The 17,380-nt window shown below is 44.6% G+C and overlaps 1 protein-coding gene across 1 annotated transcript; it reads right to left on the bottom strand.

Annotated features, from left to right (window-relative positions):
• Positions 1-686: 686 nt before the first annotated feature.
• On the bottom strand, positions 687-16,900 carry LOC143489605 (uncharacterized). Its single transcript, XM_076988744.1, has 16 exons — positions 15,983-16,900; positions 13,338-13,442; positions 13,138-13,218; positions 12,835-12,948; positions 12,143-12,455; positions 11,759-11,844; positions 10,716-10,838; positions 8,372-8,446; positions 8,107-8,271; positions 4,989-5,107; positions 4,826-4,891; positions 4,637-4,738; positions 3,818-3,989; positions 3,615-3,726; positions 2,679-2,798; positions 687-1,707 (listed from the first exon to the last, which is right to left on the bottom strand). The coding sequence occupies exons 1-16, from the start codon at positions 16,370-16,372 to the stop codon at positions 1,544-1,546; spliced, it is 2,307 nt and encodes a 768-aa protein (XP_076844859.1). The 5' UTR covers positions 16,373-16,900; the 3' UTR covers positions 687-1,543.
• Positions 16,901-17,380: the final 480 nt, after the last annotated feature.

A 17,380-nucleotide genomic window follows, 5' to 3' on the forward strand; every position in this document is an offset into this window, starting at 1 on the left:
TTCAATACACAATGGAATACCTCAGCACTATTGTTTTAGAGCTAAATGGCAATAATAGGAATTCGTTAAGACTCCTATTGCACGGTGCAGAAGATGTGAATTGTAACACTAGTACATGGCGTGCTGTGTCAGGGACTTTTACCAACACCAACAATACACAGCCCCTCCCCCGTGGCCAGGCGCCTTCCACAGAACATCGCGTCCTTCACAGGATATTTAAACCATTAACATCCTGCCACAGCCTGTCATATCTCATAACTGTGTGTACAGTCAGTCTCTCTTCGTCACACCACACACCTTCACAGTTCAGTGATCGCTCCACATTCTTGTTTATCATGGTAACCCCATTTCACATAATTGAGTGACGTGAGTAAATCACCAGTGATGCCGGTGCTACTGTTTAAATTGCACCATATGTCAGAGTGATCAGAACCAGTAATGGAATTTGTGGGTTCACTCTGGGACTAAGCAGTGTAGAACAGTGTATATGTTCCATGTCTGATTAGGCCAGTCTAGGGTTACTTCAGGTGTAACTTCTAAAGCCATTAGGATTGAAATGCTACTGTAAAATCTATAGTTTGAAAATATACCCTATAAAACTGGTAGGAATAGAAACAGTACCCTCTAAAATATGTTTGATTAAACTGTAAATGAAAGAACTGTTTACATTTCTTTAAATGAAATCATTTTATTGCAACCCAAAAACAGCAATGCAGTCTAGGCCACAGCTGATAAAGAGTCTATCTCATTAAGAACAGAGCAACCGTGATAGTAAACTTCAAGCATAAAAAATTATGTGGTTATATGCAGCTCTTTTTTTCAAAAATGTACAAAATGTAACTTTGAAAAACATGGCCTGTCTCTCAGTATTTTAGTTTGCCATGCATTCGTATATAAGTTATAACAGTACTTGGCTGCTTAGTGTATTTTTAAGTGATTATGTCATGTCTGTTTTTTAATGTCTAGTGAATTTGATCAAATAAATTAAATGTATTTCTAAATAAGGAAATCTGAGCAATGTCAGATTAGAAGCATGTCAAAAAAGTTGTCAAATATTGACTAGCAGACCATGCCAAAATGAACTTTTGTTTAAAGACACCATGAATGTCAGTCAGCCATTGTGAAATTCAAATAAATAAGTTGGGATATTTATTGTCAAGGCATGCAGGGTGTATGCTTAGAAAACACATTTGATGAGCATGAATGGCCAATTTGTTTCACCAACAGCCGTACTGTGTTCACAGCCTTTGTGATAAATAAGACACGTTTTAAAATCAGGCATGGATAAGCCAGAAACTGGTCCTCAGGAAACCTGACAGCCTCAGTAAATGTGCTGACATTTATGAGCTGCTGAGAGTGTACTACGGACAACACCAATAATATACAACAATTTATACAATTTACTGACCAATGTGACTTTTTTCTGAGTAATAGAGTTGTAGTGTTATACATGTCTCTTTAACACATTGGAGCCAGATATTGTTTTTGCTGAAAACAATTTCAAAATAAGGTACACATGTATTCAAATAGGATTACAGCAGGTCTACAGTGATGTTCCTGGTCTGTCCTGTGATTGGCTGAAGTCTCTGCGGAGCTCATGGCCATGCAGAGGCTCAGTGTCGGGATCGGTGGGGGACGGGGCTGCCCCAGCCTGGGACACACAGCTCATGGAGGACATGGACCGCTGTTTCACAAAGCTGCTTGAGGCTGGGGGAGGGGGGTCAAAGGGTAAAGGTTGGGAGAGAGGCTAGTTGTGCTTGAGTGACAATCACAACTGGATGAACATGTTCATTCACTGTTTCATGGTACTCGCAGCCATTTTCAAACAGTAAACAGTAAACATACAGGCAACAATGAGGCAGCAGTAGAATCAGTATCATCAGAATCAGAGATTCTTTATCGATCCCAGGGGGAAATTGCAGAGTGCAACTTTGTAAGTATTGTGTGACTATATGCACAGTGGAGTTAACCTATTAGTTATATGTATAAGCCTAAAGACGTACTGACATCCAGTCTAAATTTTGATGACTTATTGCAGGTTCATTTTATTCATCTTTGTTTAACCTTGGTCTGATCTAATCACTCATTAAAATGCATGAACTACAGATCAGTGACATCATGCAGTGACCTTCAAGAGGTGGATCTTCTCACCAGAGCAGAGGCTGTGCTCTCAACTTCAACATAAACACTGACAAAAATGTTATAGCCTTAATACAACACCTTGTCCAAAATATTACTAATATTGACTAAAATTAGTGAGCACCAGTAAGTATTGCATTAATGTTTCTTTATTATATACACTTTTGCTATTGCAATTTTGTAGAGAAACACTCTTTTAAACACTGATTCAGGATCAGGATTCAGGATCAATTTATTAAATTCATAGTCCGGGGGTGGGTTTCCCGAAACGTTCGTAGCGCTAAGTACTTCGTAACCTCGTATGAAACGTATGAGGTTAAGAAGTACTTAGCGCTAAGAACGTTTCGGGAAACTCACCCCGGATCCTTTCAGCATTTAGCAAGTCTTAGCAGTGTGCCATCTACATCTTTGTCTGCACCACACATGGTTATCTACTGGCATCTTACCCTAAAACATTTGAAAAACATACCACCAAAATAAATAATGTCCTCCAGCATTACTACTAACTGACCTACACCATCAAGGTGTCTGGGACCCACCCGAGCGACTGCAGTGTGTCTTGGCACTGTGAGGAGACCCACGGCCGGCTGGGGCTTCCGCACTGGGGCCTCTCTGTGGCTGGCAGCGGCCTGCCCTGTCTTTGCTCCTGTAGCTGCCTGCTGTGACACCACAACAACAGCAGTGAATGTCAGGCAGGGGCAGAAATCCACGGATTTGACCCTAGATACAAGAATTCAAGACCCCATAAATTGCCTCTTGATTGCGCAACACAAACCGACTGACACTGCCAAAGTTCACTAACCAGCCGTGAGGCCGCACATGCGCCTGGGCTTATTGTCGGATGCACTTTACTTTGACTGCAGTGGCACTGGCGAATAAGCAAATGAAGGCTAGGAACACCAGCAACACATTTTTCAAGGTCTGTTTTCCCAGATTGGTCACTGCACTTAGAAAACACTGAAATATTCGGTTCTTTTTTGACATAAAGCATTAACCCGCTGTCAAAAGATTATTTTACTTCATCTTCTCACCTCAAAAACTACAGCCTACAGAATGGACTGCATTCATACACTGAACAAACAAATGTCCAGTCCTGTCTGCCCATAGAAAGTGCACTAAATCCAAGGAATGATGCTGGCACCACCATCTTCAGATGTTGTGTAAGAACCATATGAGGAGCATGTGGGAAAGACCCACCACCAGACCCCCATATTAGCAAACTGGGCCGAGCCCCTCTGAGCCAACGGCAGCTGCAGCTCACAACAGTCCTAACATTCCACCATGTCATTCCACCACCCCGATCATCTGCTCTGATCTTTGCCTACTTCATGCCAGTCATGTTACAGCTCTAGAGAGCGTCTTTTCCCGGGGTTAATACAATAACTTCTGTCTGCTGCTGGTAGACTTTCTGTCAGGACTATTTATTGGTTATGTGGAGGTTGCGAGGTGTTTGGAGAGTGATAAGGTGGCCTTGCCTTCTTTGGGTGAGATGGTTGGCAGTCTAGACTCCATGGTCTTCACAGCCCTGCTGTTCAGACGGCCCTTATAGATGTGTCCGTCCAGACCGAGGATGTCCACCTCCTCTGGCTTCATAGAGAGGACAAGAACAGCCTGACATTAGTCACTACTAGGCTGAATTCATGATTCAGGGTGAACAGAATTCTAGTTTGCGCCTGACCTGAACCTGCAGGCCCAAACTAGACACGGCCTGGCTTTCCTCAGTCTGGATGAGATGACTGATGTGTTGTAGGCGGCTGTAGCGTCGGTTGGCAAATGTGAGGGTGTGGTTGCCTCCACAATTGCGTGTGAGGGCCAGGTAGCCATAGTCAGCCATCTCCGGGATCCGCTCACTGAATGCAGTGAATCGATATTAAGATTAAGCATCAATCTAGATTAAAAAAAATCATTTCTAATGGTGATTAACAATTGTTAATGCAGTTTAGGCTCAAACTAGTGCTCCATGTTCAGGAAACTGTCCTTGGTGGAACTTCTCTCTAGTTTCCATTTTCATGTCAAGTCATTTTAATACATTTTCAAACGAAACATTAATACTTACATGTCTGCCGCTTCTCATCAAAGTATATGATTAGAAATCAAACGTAGACAAAAGTTAAAGGCACTGAACCCCCCCAGGCTTGATTTAACAAACTGACCTGGGACCTTTAATGGATCTAAAATCAACCAACCTTTATTGTTTTTAAATTATAACTTATTTTGTCAGGAGATTATTTGAGCCGACTGACTACTGATTTAAGGTGTTGTTAGCATAATTACAATTGGCGCTACTGCAAAAGCACCACGTACAGTACCCAATATGCTGTTTATGTTTATCCTGCCCTCATTCGATACACTTATGGCTAAAAACAGTGTGACATCATAAAAACATAAAAACAGTTCCTTCAGAAGTCAACAGTGCATCAAGTACAGGAAAGATGTTTATGTGATCTGGGTATTTGCTGCCCCCTACAGGAGAAACGTGTTTCTTGTCGCTCTTTACCTCCTGGTGTTCTGACGCACTTGCTCCAGCTCATAGACTGTGTATGGCCTGTTTGTCTTGTGAGAGGGAAGTCCAGGTGCTGAGGGCACTGTTACCAAGTGCCTGAAATAACACACACTGTCCTTGAGCTCGTGCAATACATGCAAAAAAAAAAAACCAAAAGATAAAAACGGAAAAAGGCAGACGCACGGTCCAGGAGTCAACATATCGACAGGCCTATCGCAGGAGATGCAGTGGAACCTCGCCACAAGTTGCCTGTGAGAGAATAAGGGTGGAGGTCTAAATATAAGCATAACACTATCGAGCTATAAGGTTTTCCTTTATGCGTCTGGACATTGTGGGGACGTCTCACTTCCTGAAGCCAGCGGCGTCGTGGTGTTCGGGGGCCGGCTGGGCCTGGAGCTGCCTGTGGATGCTCTTCCAGCGATCCTCCAGCTGCTTCTTTAGAGGGTCCAGCTCCATGCGGTTCAGCTGATCCACAGAAGCAGGACATGAGAGAGCGTGATGTAGGAGATCAGCTGGCCATCTCCACATCATCAACAACAAAGCCCACATCCTCAGCCTGCAGAGGCTACGAGGATATTCTTCACCCCCAGTCCAGTAATACTACAGTAATGTGGAGTTTAATGCTCTTCCTGCCTCGATTCATCTTGTCTAAGTCCTGGTCAATCATACCCAGTGTATTAGAAGGTGGAAAACTGTAAGCATGGCAGCTCTGTGTCAATACAAAACCAAGAAAACGTGTCCGAACCATTGTGGATATTCTTGGCTATAGTTTAACACCAACCATAGGAGAACCACTGTATAATGCACTTACAATATTAATCTTTATGCTAGATCTTGCTACTTTGCAGTCTATGTGGGCAACACTTAAATCACACTTCTGAATTCAGAACTGCCTTGCTTCACACAATCACTTGTTAGGGTTCACACACACATAGTGTGGGAACCCTATTGTAATTGTTAGGATTTTTTCTTTCTTATTCTTTGTCCCATTTTTTGACCTAAAACGTATTGTGCAGCCTAGACCGTAATGCCTAGAAACCCCAAACTTGGCAAAAAGGTTCAGTTACCCCCAAGGACCAGATTCCCATACAGGGACCCAAATTGGCCTGATGGTGGCGCTATAGCAGACCATATTGACTTTTTGTCCATATCTCCTACACCGTAGGTCCTAGAACCAAAATTCCAGTTCCTATACATTCCTTGACTAAATTCAATAGGACAATTAATATACAACCATTAAGCTCCGCCCACTTAGATTTCGAGTTAATTTGCATAATGTGCAAAATCACACACATTTTTGAGCGCGAACTAGTCCCTGGATTTTTCACATACATGCACATATGTGGTATCAAAACGTTCAGAAGAGTCTGAACTTTAAAACGTATCCAACAAAAATGCTAATTTCTTCACTACCTAGTCAGTATAAGCCAATCAAATGAGGGGGCGTAAATTCAATAGTAAATTTTGCGCATATGGAGCTCTAACTTAAGAAAACTTGCATGTAATGAGATGGCACTTCACAAACAGCTTCCCTGTGAGGGTCTGGGGCAGCTCGCAGAGGTTGCCATACCTCACCTGCTAGGGGGCGCTATAACATGCAAAAATTTGCCCCATGCACTCAGATTGGCCGATCCACATGAAACTTGACAGACATCATCTATGGGCCTCTGGGAACCAGGTCCCAAAGCAGACATGCCATACTTCCAAAATGGCTGACGTAATCGGCCAATCCGTGATCGGCATGCGTTTGACAGGCTTACCATTGGTCGATCTGCACGAAACCTCTTGGGTGTGGACAAGTGCACGCCCCCTATGACATAATCCAGCCGGGTGTCGATTGGCCACTGGGGGGCGCTATTGCAAAAAAAGCAAGTGTATCCCCTACATAATTCCACTTGGGAACATGCAATTGGACTCTTTTGATTCCTTGCAGTAGTGCGAACAACTTTCCCATTACATGTCCTATTAAAAAATGCACAATTTATTTACAGTTAATAATAGTTTGAAATCCTCACTTTTCATACTCCTCCTAGGATTTTCATACTATCATGTCAAGCAAAGTCTTATAATACTCTACAGAGTGTGAAATCAAAAAACAATCCAAAGATTTTGGATTTGAGGACACTTATACCTGCTAAATATTTTTTTAATGGACAGCATCGATACATATAATATTCATATTCTTAAAGCTCTTTCATATTTTACCCAATTCTGACCAAAATGCACAAGCCCATTCAGAATCCCATCCTGAACAAATTTGTCAAGTTTAATCTAAATCGGTTATCGTATGGCTCTACAGTGCAGTATTATATACAATGCATAAGAATGCATGTAAAGTCCCTCTGTCACCTTCTCCTTCTCACACGCACGCAAGCTGAAACTCACACTCTCACCCACATTCCCCCTCCCATCTCTGTGCCCTAAGTAAACATTGCTCTGGCTACCTAGATCTCTGTGTCTATTAACCAGGCACACACACATACAGGCGCAAGCAGGCCTTCCTATAGCATTCACAATGACACTTCCCTAGCCATACCCACCCATATCTCAGTGACTAACACATGCTCATACAAACTGATATTTGGCTTCTTTTTTGTCTCTCTCTCTCTCACACAAACACACAGACACACACACCTTTATACCTATATGTATGTATAGTTTCTATGTATACTTATGTATGTATGTATTAGTATATGTTGTCATAGTTTGAGTACATACACTACCACACACACACACACACACACACACACACACACTTCTACCTAAATGTATGTATAGTTTGTATGCATATCTGTCCAGTCATAACAGTCATGTCAGTCCAGTCATGTCAGTCATTTCAGTCCAGTCATATCAGTCATGTCAGTCCAGTCATGTCAGACATAAGTCATGTCAGTCATATCAGTCATGTCATTACAGTCATGCCAGTCATGTCACTCATTCCAGTTATGTCAGTCATATCAGTCATATTACTTTTGTTCATCATGCCAGTGATGTCTTTTCAGTCATGCCAGTCATATCAGTTATGTCAGTCATGCCAGTCATGTCAGTCATGTAATGCCAGGCTTTGCAGACTACATTCATACTTTGAATACACGGGCAGTCATGTTAGGCGTGCAAGGTGTGCAAGGAGTGAATTAACAAAGCATAGTCTCTGGCACCCTCAATCTCTCTCTGTCTGTAATATACAGGCCCAATCATGTATAGACACATGCAGGCCTTCCTATATTGTTCACATAGATGCAGCCCTAGCCAGATGTGCTATTTCTGTGTCTCCCTTTCTGACACACGCAGATGTCATCACACACTATCTGTAGAGCACACACTGGCCAAACCCAAACAGCTTCTTTTCACTTTTAGGTCTAAAGGACCTTTTGGGCTTCCTTTTGCCTATTGAGGCCAAAATATGCCTATTTGTGTGTGAACCCGCCAATCGCCGCTTGTTTTGCATATGTTATTGTGTTCACCTTGGACTCCATCTCTTTGGAGATCTTCTCGATGACCTTGTGCCAGTCCTGCTCGTGTCCCGTGACCTTGCTGAGAAGCTCCTGAAACATCCCGTTCAGTTGGTCTGTCATGGCGTCGAACTGCATGCGGCTCACCTTGGTCTCTAGGGCCTGTTTGTCTGCTTTCTGATGGAGAAAGGAGAAAGGGGAGGTTCACCACTCACACAAAAGCTCATGGGCTTAGATAGCTTGGCTTTGGCTCTATGTGAGATTTTAGGACCCTTACAATGCCGATCTCCATCTGCACCACCTCCCTGTCTGCCTTCTTCTCCTCCATCTCCTCCATAATCTGGTACAGGTGCTGAGAAATAAGGAGAAAAATAAGACATGTTTGTCTAAATTATGTCCAACTGAAGTGCCTCTTCAATTTTGGTCTTGCACTGAACATTTTTGAAATCTCCAGTCTCCAGTCTATATTACTATATACTGTATATCTAATCAAGACAACCCTAATTCACTTTCTTGAGGAAGGCTTTCTTCTGATTTACTAATACACTTGTGTCTCACTGCAATCCCTGATATGTGTTTGCCACTGACCCAGCCCCTAACACAGCTCCTCTAACACAGCCCCTAACACAGCTTCACTGACCCAGCCCCTAACACAGCTCCACTGACCCAGCCCCTAACACAGCTCCACTGACAGCCTCTAACACAGCTCCTAACTTAGCTCCACTAACACAGTCCCCTAACACAGCTTCACTGACACAGCTCCTAACACAGCTCCACTGACACAGTCCCAAACACTGACCCCTAACACAGCTCCACTGACAGCCCCTAACACAGCCCCTAACACAGCTCCACTGACAGCCCCTAACACAGCTCCTAACACAGCTCCACTAACACAGCCCCTAACACAGCTCCTAACACAGCTCCACTGACACAGTCCCAAACACTGACCCCTAACACAGCTCCACTGACAGCCCCTAACACAGCTCCTAACACAGCTCCACTAACACAGCCCCTAACACAGCTCCTAACACAGCTCCACTAACACAGCCCCTAACACAGCTCCTAACACAGCTCCACTGACACAGTCCCAAACACTGACCCCTAACACAGTTCCACTGACAGCCCCTAACAGCTCCTAACACAGCTCCACTAACACAGTCCCCTAACACAGCTCCTAACACAGCTCCACTAACACAGCCCCTAACACAGCTCCTAACACAGCTCCACTGACACAGTCCCAAACACTGACCCCCTAACACAGCTCCACTGACAGCCCCTAACAGCTCCTAACACAGCTCCACTAACACAGTCCCCTAACACAGCTCCACTGACAGCCCCTAACACTGTCCCCTAACACAGCTCCACTGACAGCCCCTAACACAACTCCTAACACAGCTCCACTAACACAGCCCCTAACACAGTCCCCTAACACAGCTCCACTAACACAGCCCCTAACACAGCTCCTAACACAGCTCCACTGACAGCCCCTAACACAGCTCCACTAACACAGCCCCTAGCACAGCTCCACTGACAGCCCCTAACACAGCTCCTAACACAGCTCCACTAACACAGCCCCTAACACAGCTCCAATAACACAGCCCCTAACACAGTCCCCTAACACAGCTCCACTAACACAGCCCCTAACACAGCTCCTAACACAGCTCCACTAACACAGCCCCTAACACAGCTCCTAACACAGCTCCACTAACACAGCCCCTAACACAGCTCCTAACACAGCTCCACTGACACAGTCCCAAACACTGACCCCTAACACAGTTCCACTGACAGCCCCTAACAGCTCCTAACACAGCTCCACTAACACAGTCCCCTAACACAGCTCCTAACACAGCTCCACTAACACAGCCCCTAACACAGCTCCACTGACACAGTCCCAAACACTGACCCCCTAACACAGCTCCACTGATAGCCCCTAACAGCTCCTAACACAGCTCCACTAACACAGTCCCCTAACACAGCTCCACTGACAGCCCCTAACACAGTCCCCTAACACAGCTCCACTGACAGCCCCTAACACAACTCCTAACACAGCTCCACTAACACAGCCCCTAACACAGTCCCCTAACACAGCTCCACTAACACAGCCCCTAACACAGCTCCTAACACAGCTCCACTGACAGCCCCTAACACAGCTCCACTAACACAGCACCTAACACAGCTCCTAACACAGCTCCACTGACAGCCCCTAACACAGCTCCTAACACAGCTCCACTAACACAGCTCCAATAACACAGCCCCTAACACAGTCCCCTAACGCAGCTCCACTAACACAGCCCCTAACACAGCCCCTAACACAGCTCCACTAACACAGCCCCTAACACAGCTCCACTAACACAGCCCCTAACACAGCTCCTAACACAGCTTCACTAACACAGCTCCACTAACACAGCCCCTAACACAGCTCCACTAACACAGCCCCTAACACAGCTCCTAACACAGCTCCACTAACACAGCCCCTAACACAGCTCCTAACACAGCCCCTAACACAGCTCCTAACACAGCTCCCCTAACACAGCTCCACTAACACAGCCCCTAACACAGCTCCACTAACACAGCCCCTAACACAGCTCCACTAACACAGCCCCTAACACAGCTTCACTCACGTCGATGTGGCTCTGTTTCTGGACGTGGGCCTCCATCAGCTGGCTGGTCGTGCCGTGCAGCTTCTCACACTCCGCTTGGAGCTGCAGGACAGCACCCTGAATATGGCTTATTAACTCAGAGGCCTGGAGTACACACACACACACACACACACACTCAGAGGACTGGGGAACGCACACACAAGCGTGAACAGTGAGAAAAGTGTGCACATACAAATATAATATTTGCTTTATCACTTGCTGCAATACATAACGAACAAAACATTATTAAAACATTTTGAAAACAAAAATGATTTTTGTCTTGTAGATGAGTATATATGTTGTGTGCTTGTCTGTATTCCATGTGTGTATATGTATATATTCTCTGTGTGTTTTTGTATTTTTCTCATTACGCCAAAGCTCTGCTCTGTCCTGTTACTCTCCTGCTTAATGAAGCCAGTGACCATGCAGCGTCTCATAGTGCCTGAACAGGGACCTGAAGTGGGACTGCAGCAAATCCTTCAAACCCTGAAGGGACTGTGGGACTCTATGAATGCCAGAGACCCTCCTGCCCCTCTTCCTTTCTTGGCCTGCTCTCTTCCTCAGTCCTTTTCCTCAGATCTAACACCTCCTCATCCTCCAACTCCTGTGCTCATTTCCTGGGAAAGTGAATGTGTGTATGTCTCTGTGTTGATGTATGAGGTTCCAGTGCACTAAGTATGCAAATGTATGCAGAACTTTCTTTACTTGATTTTAAGGCTCACTAGTATTTCAGTGATGAATACTGCCACTTGCTGGCAGAAAATGGTATTGACCTGTGGTTTGCTACGTGTAGACGTTACAGCTGCAGGTATGTACTGATGATCAACGACTCATACTCACTCACCTGCTAACACACGTTTGGGCTCTCACATTCTGCAACTAGGACACCTAAAACAATAAACTACACTGTGTGTGTTTGTGTGTGTGTGTGTGTGTGTGTGTGTGTGTGTGTGTGTGTGTGTGTGTGTGTGTGTGTGTGTGTGTGTGTGTGTGTGTGTGTGTGTGTGTGTGTCAGTTTGTAATACCTTCTCTCCATCTGCTATTAAAGTATCAACCAGAGTCTTCACATGATTCACTTGCTCCAGTATATTTTCAGGAATGGCTTTATCCCCTAAGCAGAAAGTGACAAACAGAACAATTAAAAATGTGTAAGTATCCTTTTCCAAGCACAGAACTGGTATTATGGGCACAAGAATACAGTGTGCTCTGCTGAAACACTGTCCATGCTCTAACACTTCTGAAGAGCTTCACAGTTATAATCAACTGTAATCAGCTGTACCAAGTTAAATCAGCTGTGTTAAAGCTAAAGGGACACTATCATTCAGGATTGTGTTTGGCTTGCAAGCCAGCTCTTTTAAAGCCCAATAACTAATATCCCTAATCTGACATCCCTGGGAACAGCACCATACCCATGTCACTGAGTCTCTCCATGAGCTGCTGGACCTGGGCCTGCTCTGCCTTGACCCGCTCCAGGTGGTCCACACGGGTCTCCAGCCTCTCGTGCCTCTCCTGCAGCTGCCCAACTTCCCTGAGGGCTTCCACCGTCTCAGGGTAGCGCTCAGCCCCGCTGCTGGCCCGGGACATCGGTTGCTGGGGCAGGGGGATGTCATGAGAGCCCCCAAGGTCAACCATGCCATGATCCACTGTGGGTGAGACCCTTGGGGTCAAAGGGATGTTGACCTCAGAGGGTATAACAGGGGATCCAGTGATGTCCTCCACTTCCTGTATATACAGTTAATTACATATCATACATAATACTGAAACGGCACAATAAGTTGATTCAGTAAAAAAACATCACAATAAAATGTTTTGCCTTAAATATTTGTACTAACTCAAGGTATGCAGGATGAATGTTCCATGGCTATTAACAAATCACAGACTGCCTCACATAATAAATATTTTTATCTTAAAATATGCTAATTGTTTAAAATAATATGTGTGAATTTTGGGTAAAATTGTGTGGCAGCTGAATCTGACACATGGCTTTTCAAATCTGCCTTTAAATAAAGCAGTCACAGCACACTCCATGCACATTTAAGCACTGATCAGACTGAACCTTAACGGGACACTCAGTGTTAAAGGTCTAGTGTTAAAGGCAAACCTTCTTTATCTTTTGTCTGTCATTGACAAGAGTGGCCCGCATAACCTCCCATGTCACAAACTGGCTGAACTCTTCAGGGTGAGGGTAGAGTGCCACTTTCTCTTTCAGCTCTCGCTACACGGAGGTAGAGAGAGAGAGAGAGAGTGAGAGAGAGGGGGGGGACTACATAAATAAATACACCTGTGCAGACAGTAAAGTTATACAGTGAAATGTATTGGTATTAGTTCCTACAATAGTCACAATAGCTAGGATACACATCTTACCTTTATCTTCAGCTTTCAGACTATGAATGGTTTAACTTACCATGGAATTCACCATGTCTTCCACTTGGTGGAAGTATCGCTCCACAACACTGATTCTATCAGAAAGCTGATCCACATGAATCTACATATGTAAACAAATCCATAAGTCATAGTTCTTGATCATAAGAAAGATGGGGTAGAACGTAAAAATATTTGTTGTAAATGAACATATAGATATGTCCTGTTTCCAGTTCAAGTCACCTGGTTGAGTTGATTCTGAAGGGCCCCGACTTCCTTCTTCAGGTTATCTCGGGTCTCTTTCAGTTCTTGAATCTCCTTCAGTAAGTCCTGCATAAGTGCCATACACTAAGGAACAGAACATGTCACATCTTAGACTCTGGATCTGGCTTCATTTTAAACCTTTTCTACAAAACAGCTTTCAGTGGCGAATCACATTTTTTCTGACACTCTGAACTGAATCATCTTCATGGCTCATTGTGGACTAACTTAAAGACTTCCTCCCTCTTTCAGAAGAAAGTCAGACTCTCAACACTGAGGGGCTCCAGAAATCTTCCTGACCCCTTCATCCAAATGGTGTTACCAGGGCAGCCTGCAGTCTGGAGAATGCTATCAGTCCTGGATCAAGCACTCCCCACAGTCTCCCCCAACCTGTGGGCCTAAGTCCTTTCCTCATAGGGTGGCCTGTATTTCTCTTATTTCTGTTTGGCTTCCACTGTGACATCCGTTTGACTTGGCAGATAATCAAATTTGCCTTGGGGGGTTTTCACTTATTAGATTCACAGAACAACTCAGGTAACCAAACCAGACAGAAGCCATGACAAAGACATTCCTCCAGCAGCTCTAAAACAACAGTGCCAGTCTGCTCATGGCATTTGGCGTGGGCCTTCTGCCATGTCCAATATGCTATGACGCACAACCACTGTCTCATAGCCATATGCTCCATTACACATCCACACAGTCTGTGTCTAATATTCATAATGACTAATAGACTAGTGTAATTAGTTATATATAGATTAGTTCAATATACATGCAGGCTGGTGTGGATTTCACTGTATATAAATGTTTTTTTCATCATCGTTGAGGGGGTGGTAAAACAATGAATCCATCGCAGTTATGGGAAAAACCAGATTAGGCTTTGGATGGAAAATTTGGAAATGCACTTCATAAGAGGAACTATGAAGCAGAATGTTGCTTTGTCAACTAATGTCTGAATGATTTTAGTTCTTTCTAAAGTGCTGGGAGAGCATATGGAAGAGGAACCGTGAGTATCCCTCCTGAGATAACAGGTAACCCTAACCCTAACCCTAACCGTGAGTATCCCTCCTGAGATAACAGGTAACCCTAACCCTAACCCTAACCCTAACCGTGAGTATCCCTCCTGAGATAACAGGTAACCCTAACCCTAACCCTAACCGTGAGTATCCCTCCTGAGATAACAGGTAGGAATGATCAACATGGAACGATTATCTGAGAAAAAAAATTCTCATGAAATACAGTGACATGCAGGGAGAAGAAATGGAGAAGTTGTCCTACATCAGCTTATTGGCCCACGGCTCTGAGTTCTCACATGACCTTAATGAGCAGCCTTATTACCACAACCTCATGCCCTGAGCTGCCATAAGAGACCGGCCTATAAACACAACCCTGATCTAACACACCACCAACAAAACACTGCAACAGCCAGCACCAAACATCCCAACCACTTTGATATGGTGAAACAGGACAAGTTCTGCTGACAAACACGGGAACAGGTCTGCTGTGACAGTGTAACCATACACTCGGAGATGAGAGGTCAGTCATTAACAGCGCCGTGCTGGGTTAGCAGGCTGTTTGGACCCCCTCGACGTTCCACTTCTGACAAGCCAATCAACGAGTGTTTCCTCTGCCCTGCGCGGTCACCGTGTCACTCTGTGACACACAGTTGATACATGTGACGCATGTGAAAGCAGCATCACCCTGGGCAACAACCGCAATGGGTTAGGCAAGCATGCCTCTGGATTACCACCTGAGCTGTCCTCCGCCCACTCCCCCACCACTCTATCTGACCCTCTGTTTCCTGGAGATGAGCATGCTGGGTAGGTAGGGTCAGCCAGGGTCAGCACCCAGTATTTGCAGATGACTCCGTACACAACCAGATGGGGCTTTAATGATTCAGAGGACCCAAGCAGGACCTCTTTGTGCACTTTGTGACCCATCTCAGCTAGGTGCTGTCTGAATGCTCAGCGGGGGGTTAATTACCTCAGAGCTCCCAGAGGAAGATGGAAACTGAATCTAGGGAAGGTATGATTTCATTAGACTATAACTTCACAGACATATCTGGGTAATTCCAGGGATGCCAGTGCAGCTTTTTGAAGTGTCATCCATCACATCATCATGTCATTACATCAGTGTTTTATTATCTTATTATTTAAAAGCTGGTTTGTTTGGTTGTAGTTATGATACATTATGATACATCTCTGTGGGATGATAAAAAAAAAACGAAAATCTATGTATGGATAAAATGTACTAGTTTGAAGTTCCTTTTCTTTAGATTATCCAGTGGAACGGTGTTGCGTGAGTGTGTGACAGTGCAGCTTAGTCACTGGAAAGAAAGGCAGAAAGAGGAGTCATTTGAGAATGAAGCTCAGTGTCAGGAGTCATTGTCCAAGAGTCTTTCATCAACCATCTCTTCACTGTAGAGAGGACCTGTTGACACATTTCACCTCAGTGTAGACCCTTACAGTGTGCATGCGTACGTGAGGAGAGAGAGAGAGAGAGAGAGAGAGAGAGAGAGATAGATAGATAGATAGATAGATAGATAGATAGATAGATAGATAGATAGATAGATAGATAGATAGATAGATAGATAGACACCTCACAAATATAAATAAAAAGGAGGGTTTAACCTTTGACACTCCGTCTTCGTTAGCTTCCACTTTTCGACGGAGCTGAATTAGTTGCCACATGTCGTTCACTGATGTGGGGGTCCCGGTGCGATTCAGCAACTCTTTGCCGCTGGGAAGTTGTTCTAGCGCGCTTAATTTGTTTTCTATAAGTCGCAGCTTGCCCTCCATGTGATGGTAGAGGCTTGGTCTGTCCCCTGGTGAGGCGCTCTTGTCCACGGGAGGATCCTGACCCACGTCCGCGTCTCTCCATTCAGCGGTAACATTTTGTATTTTCAAGTGTTCCAGGATCGCGTGCAACAAAGTGTGCAAAGCGTTGAAATTAACAGCGCCAATTTCTGGTGTGCCGATGGAGAGGTTCACAAGGTTAAACAAATTTATGCGGGATGACATGGTCGCACAAAAAGATTATTAAATTATGTGTTTAGTAAAAGAGAATACTGCTTGCTCCATTAGTTAACCTGCTTCTTAAAATAGTGTAAAAATACACAGAACAGAAAAGTCACTACGAGCTTTTACAAACCGCGAAATCTAACTGAAACGTCCATTAATTTCCGCGTAAAAATAAATATATATATAAATCGGTTTGATAATGGGCTGTAGTTCTCAAAAAGGGAGAGACAGACTGTAAAATACACCCAAACGTTTGTCTATATTATACCTACAACATCTATCCACAGCTATTTGTTTCTCTTGGTCCCCATGTTACCAGCTCTGCTTTGGTAAATTGTCTCAAGATTGTCCAACATTCTGCTGAACTTGTCCCGCCTACTTCAGACCACACGACCTATAACGACGAGCGTGGGTTATTTTCTCCTTGTTTATTGGACGTCTAGTCCGCCAATCACACAATATTCTCGGTCTCTCGTGTCTCACGGCGTCCACAGTTGCATGGCAACTGATTCGGTGCCACGTGAGAAGACCGAGCCGTCCTACAGAGATAAAAACCTCGCACTGCACACCTGTAGACATGCGCGTAATTTTGATTTCATAGGGGGGGACACAAATGGCTTGAGAACTGGGGTGCGGGGTGTGTCGTTTTCTGCATGGTCCTAGCGCTTCTGGGGATCAAAACCGGCTTTTGAAAAAGTGTGTGTGGGGGGGGGGGGGGGGGGTGATGGATTCGTCGCTATTTAAATATTTGGTTTCAACCGTAAAAACTGGGGGGGGGGGAGCAAAACCCCAAATTACGTCCGTGCCTGTAGAACAATATCGTGTATGAATGTCTGCATTTGGAGAGCAGAGGGCGGTAACGAATGAGTCTCAAACACATGTGGATGGCATCCTAAAACAGACTGATTAAACGGGTACACACCAGCAAACCTGCACCGCTTTTAAACAACACGAAACCTTAGTCCTTAACTAATTTACAGTATGACTTCACGAGGAGCATCCTCTCTC

The sequence above is a fragment of the Brachyhypopomus gauderio genome, unplaced genomic scaffold (genome assembly GCF_052324685.1).
Source record: "Brachyhypopomus gauderio isolate BG-103 unplaced genomic scaffold, BGAUD_0.2 sc63, whole genome shotgun sequence".
In the NCBI taxonomy this organism is placed as follows: domain Eukaryota; kingdom Metazoa; phylum Chordata; class Actinopteri; order Gymnotiformes; family Hypopomidae; genus Brachyhypopomus; species Brachyhypopomus gauderio.

Bases quoted from the DNA above. Each gene is read 5' to 3' on its own strand.
- LOC143489605 (XM_076988744.1), bottom strand. From the start codon at position 16,372: ATGTCATCCCGCATAAATTTGTTTAACCTTGTGAACCTCTCCATCGGC. The intron at 13,443-15,982 runs GTTAAACCCTCC...TCTGTTCCTTAG, and splicing joins ACGAAGACGGAGTGTCAAAG to TGTATGGCACTTATGCAGGA. The intron at 12,949-13,137 runs GTAAGTTAAACC...ACCTCCGTGTAG, and splicing joins AAGACATGGTGAATTCCATG to CGAGAGCTGAAAGAGAAAGT.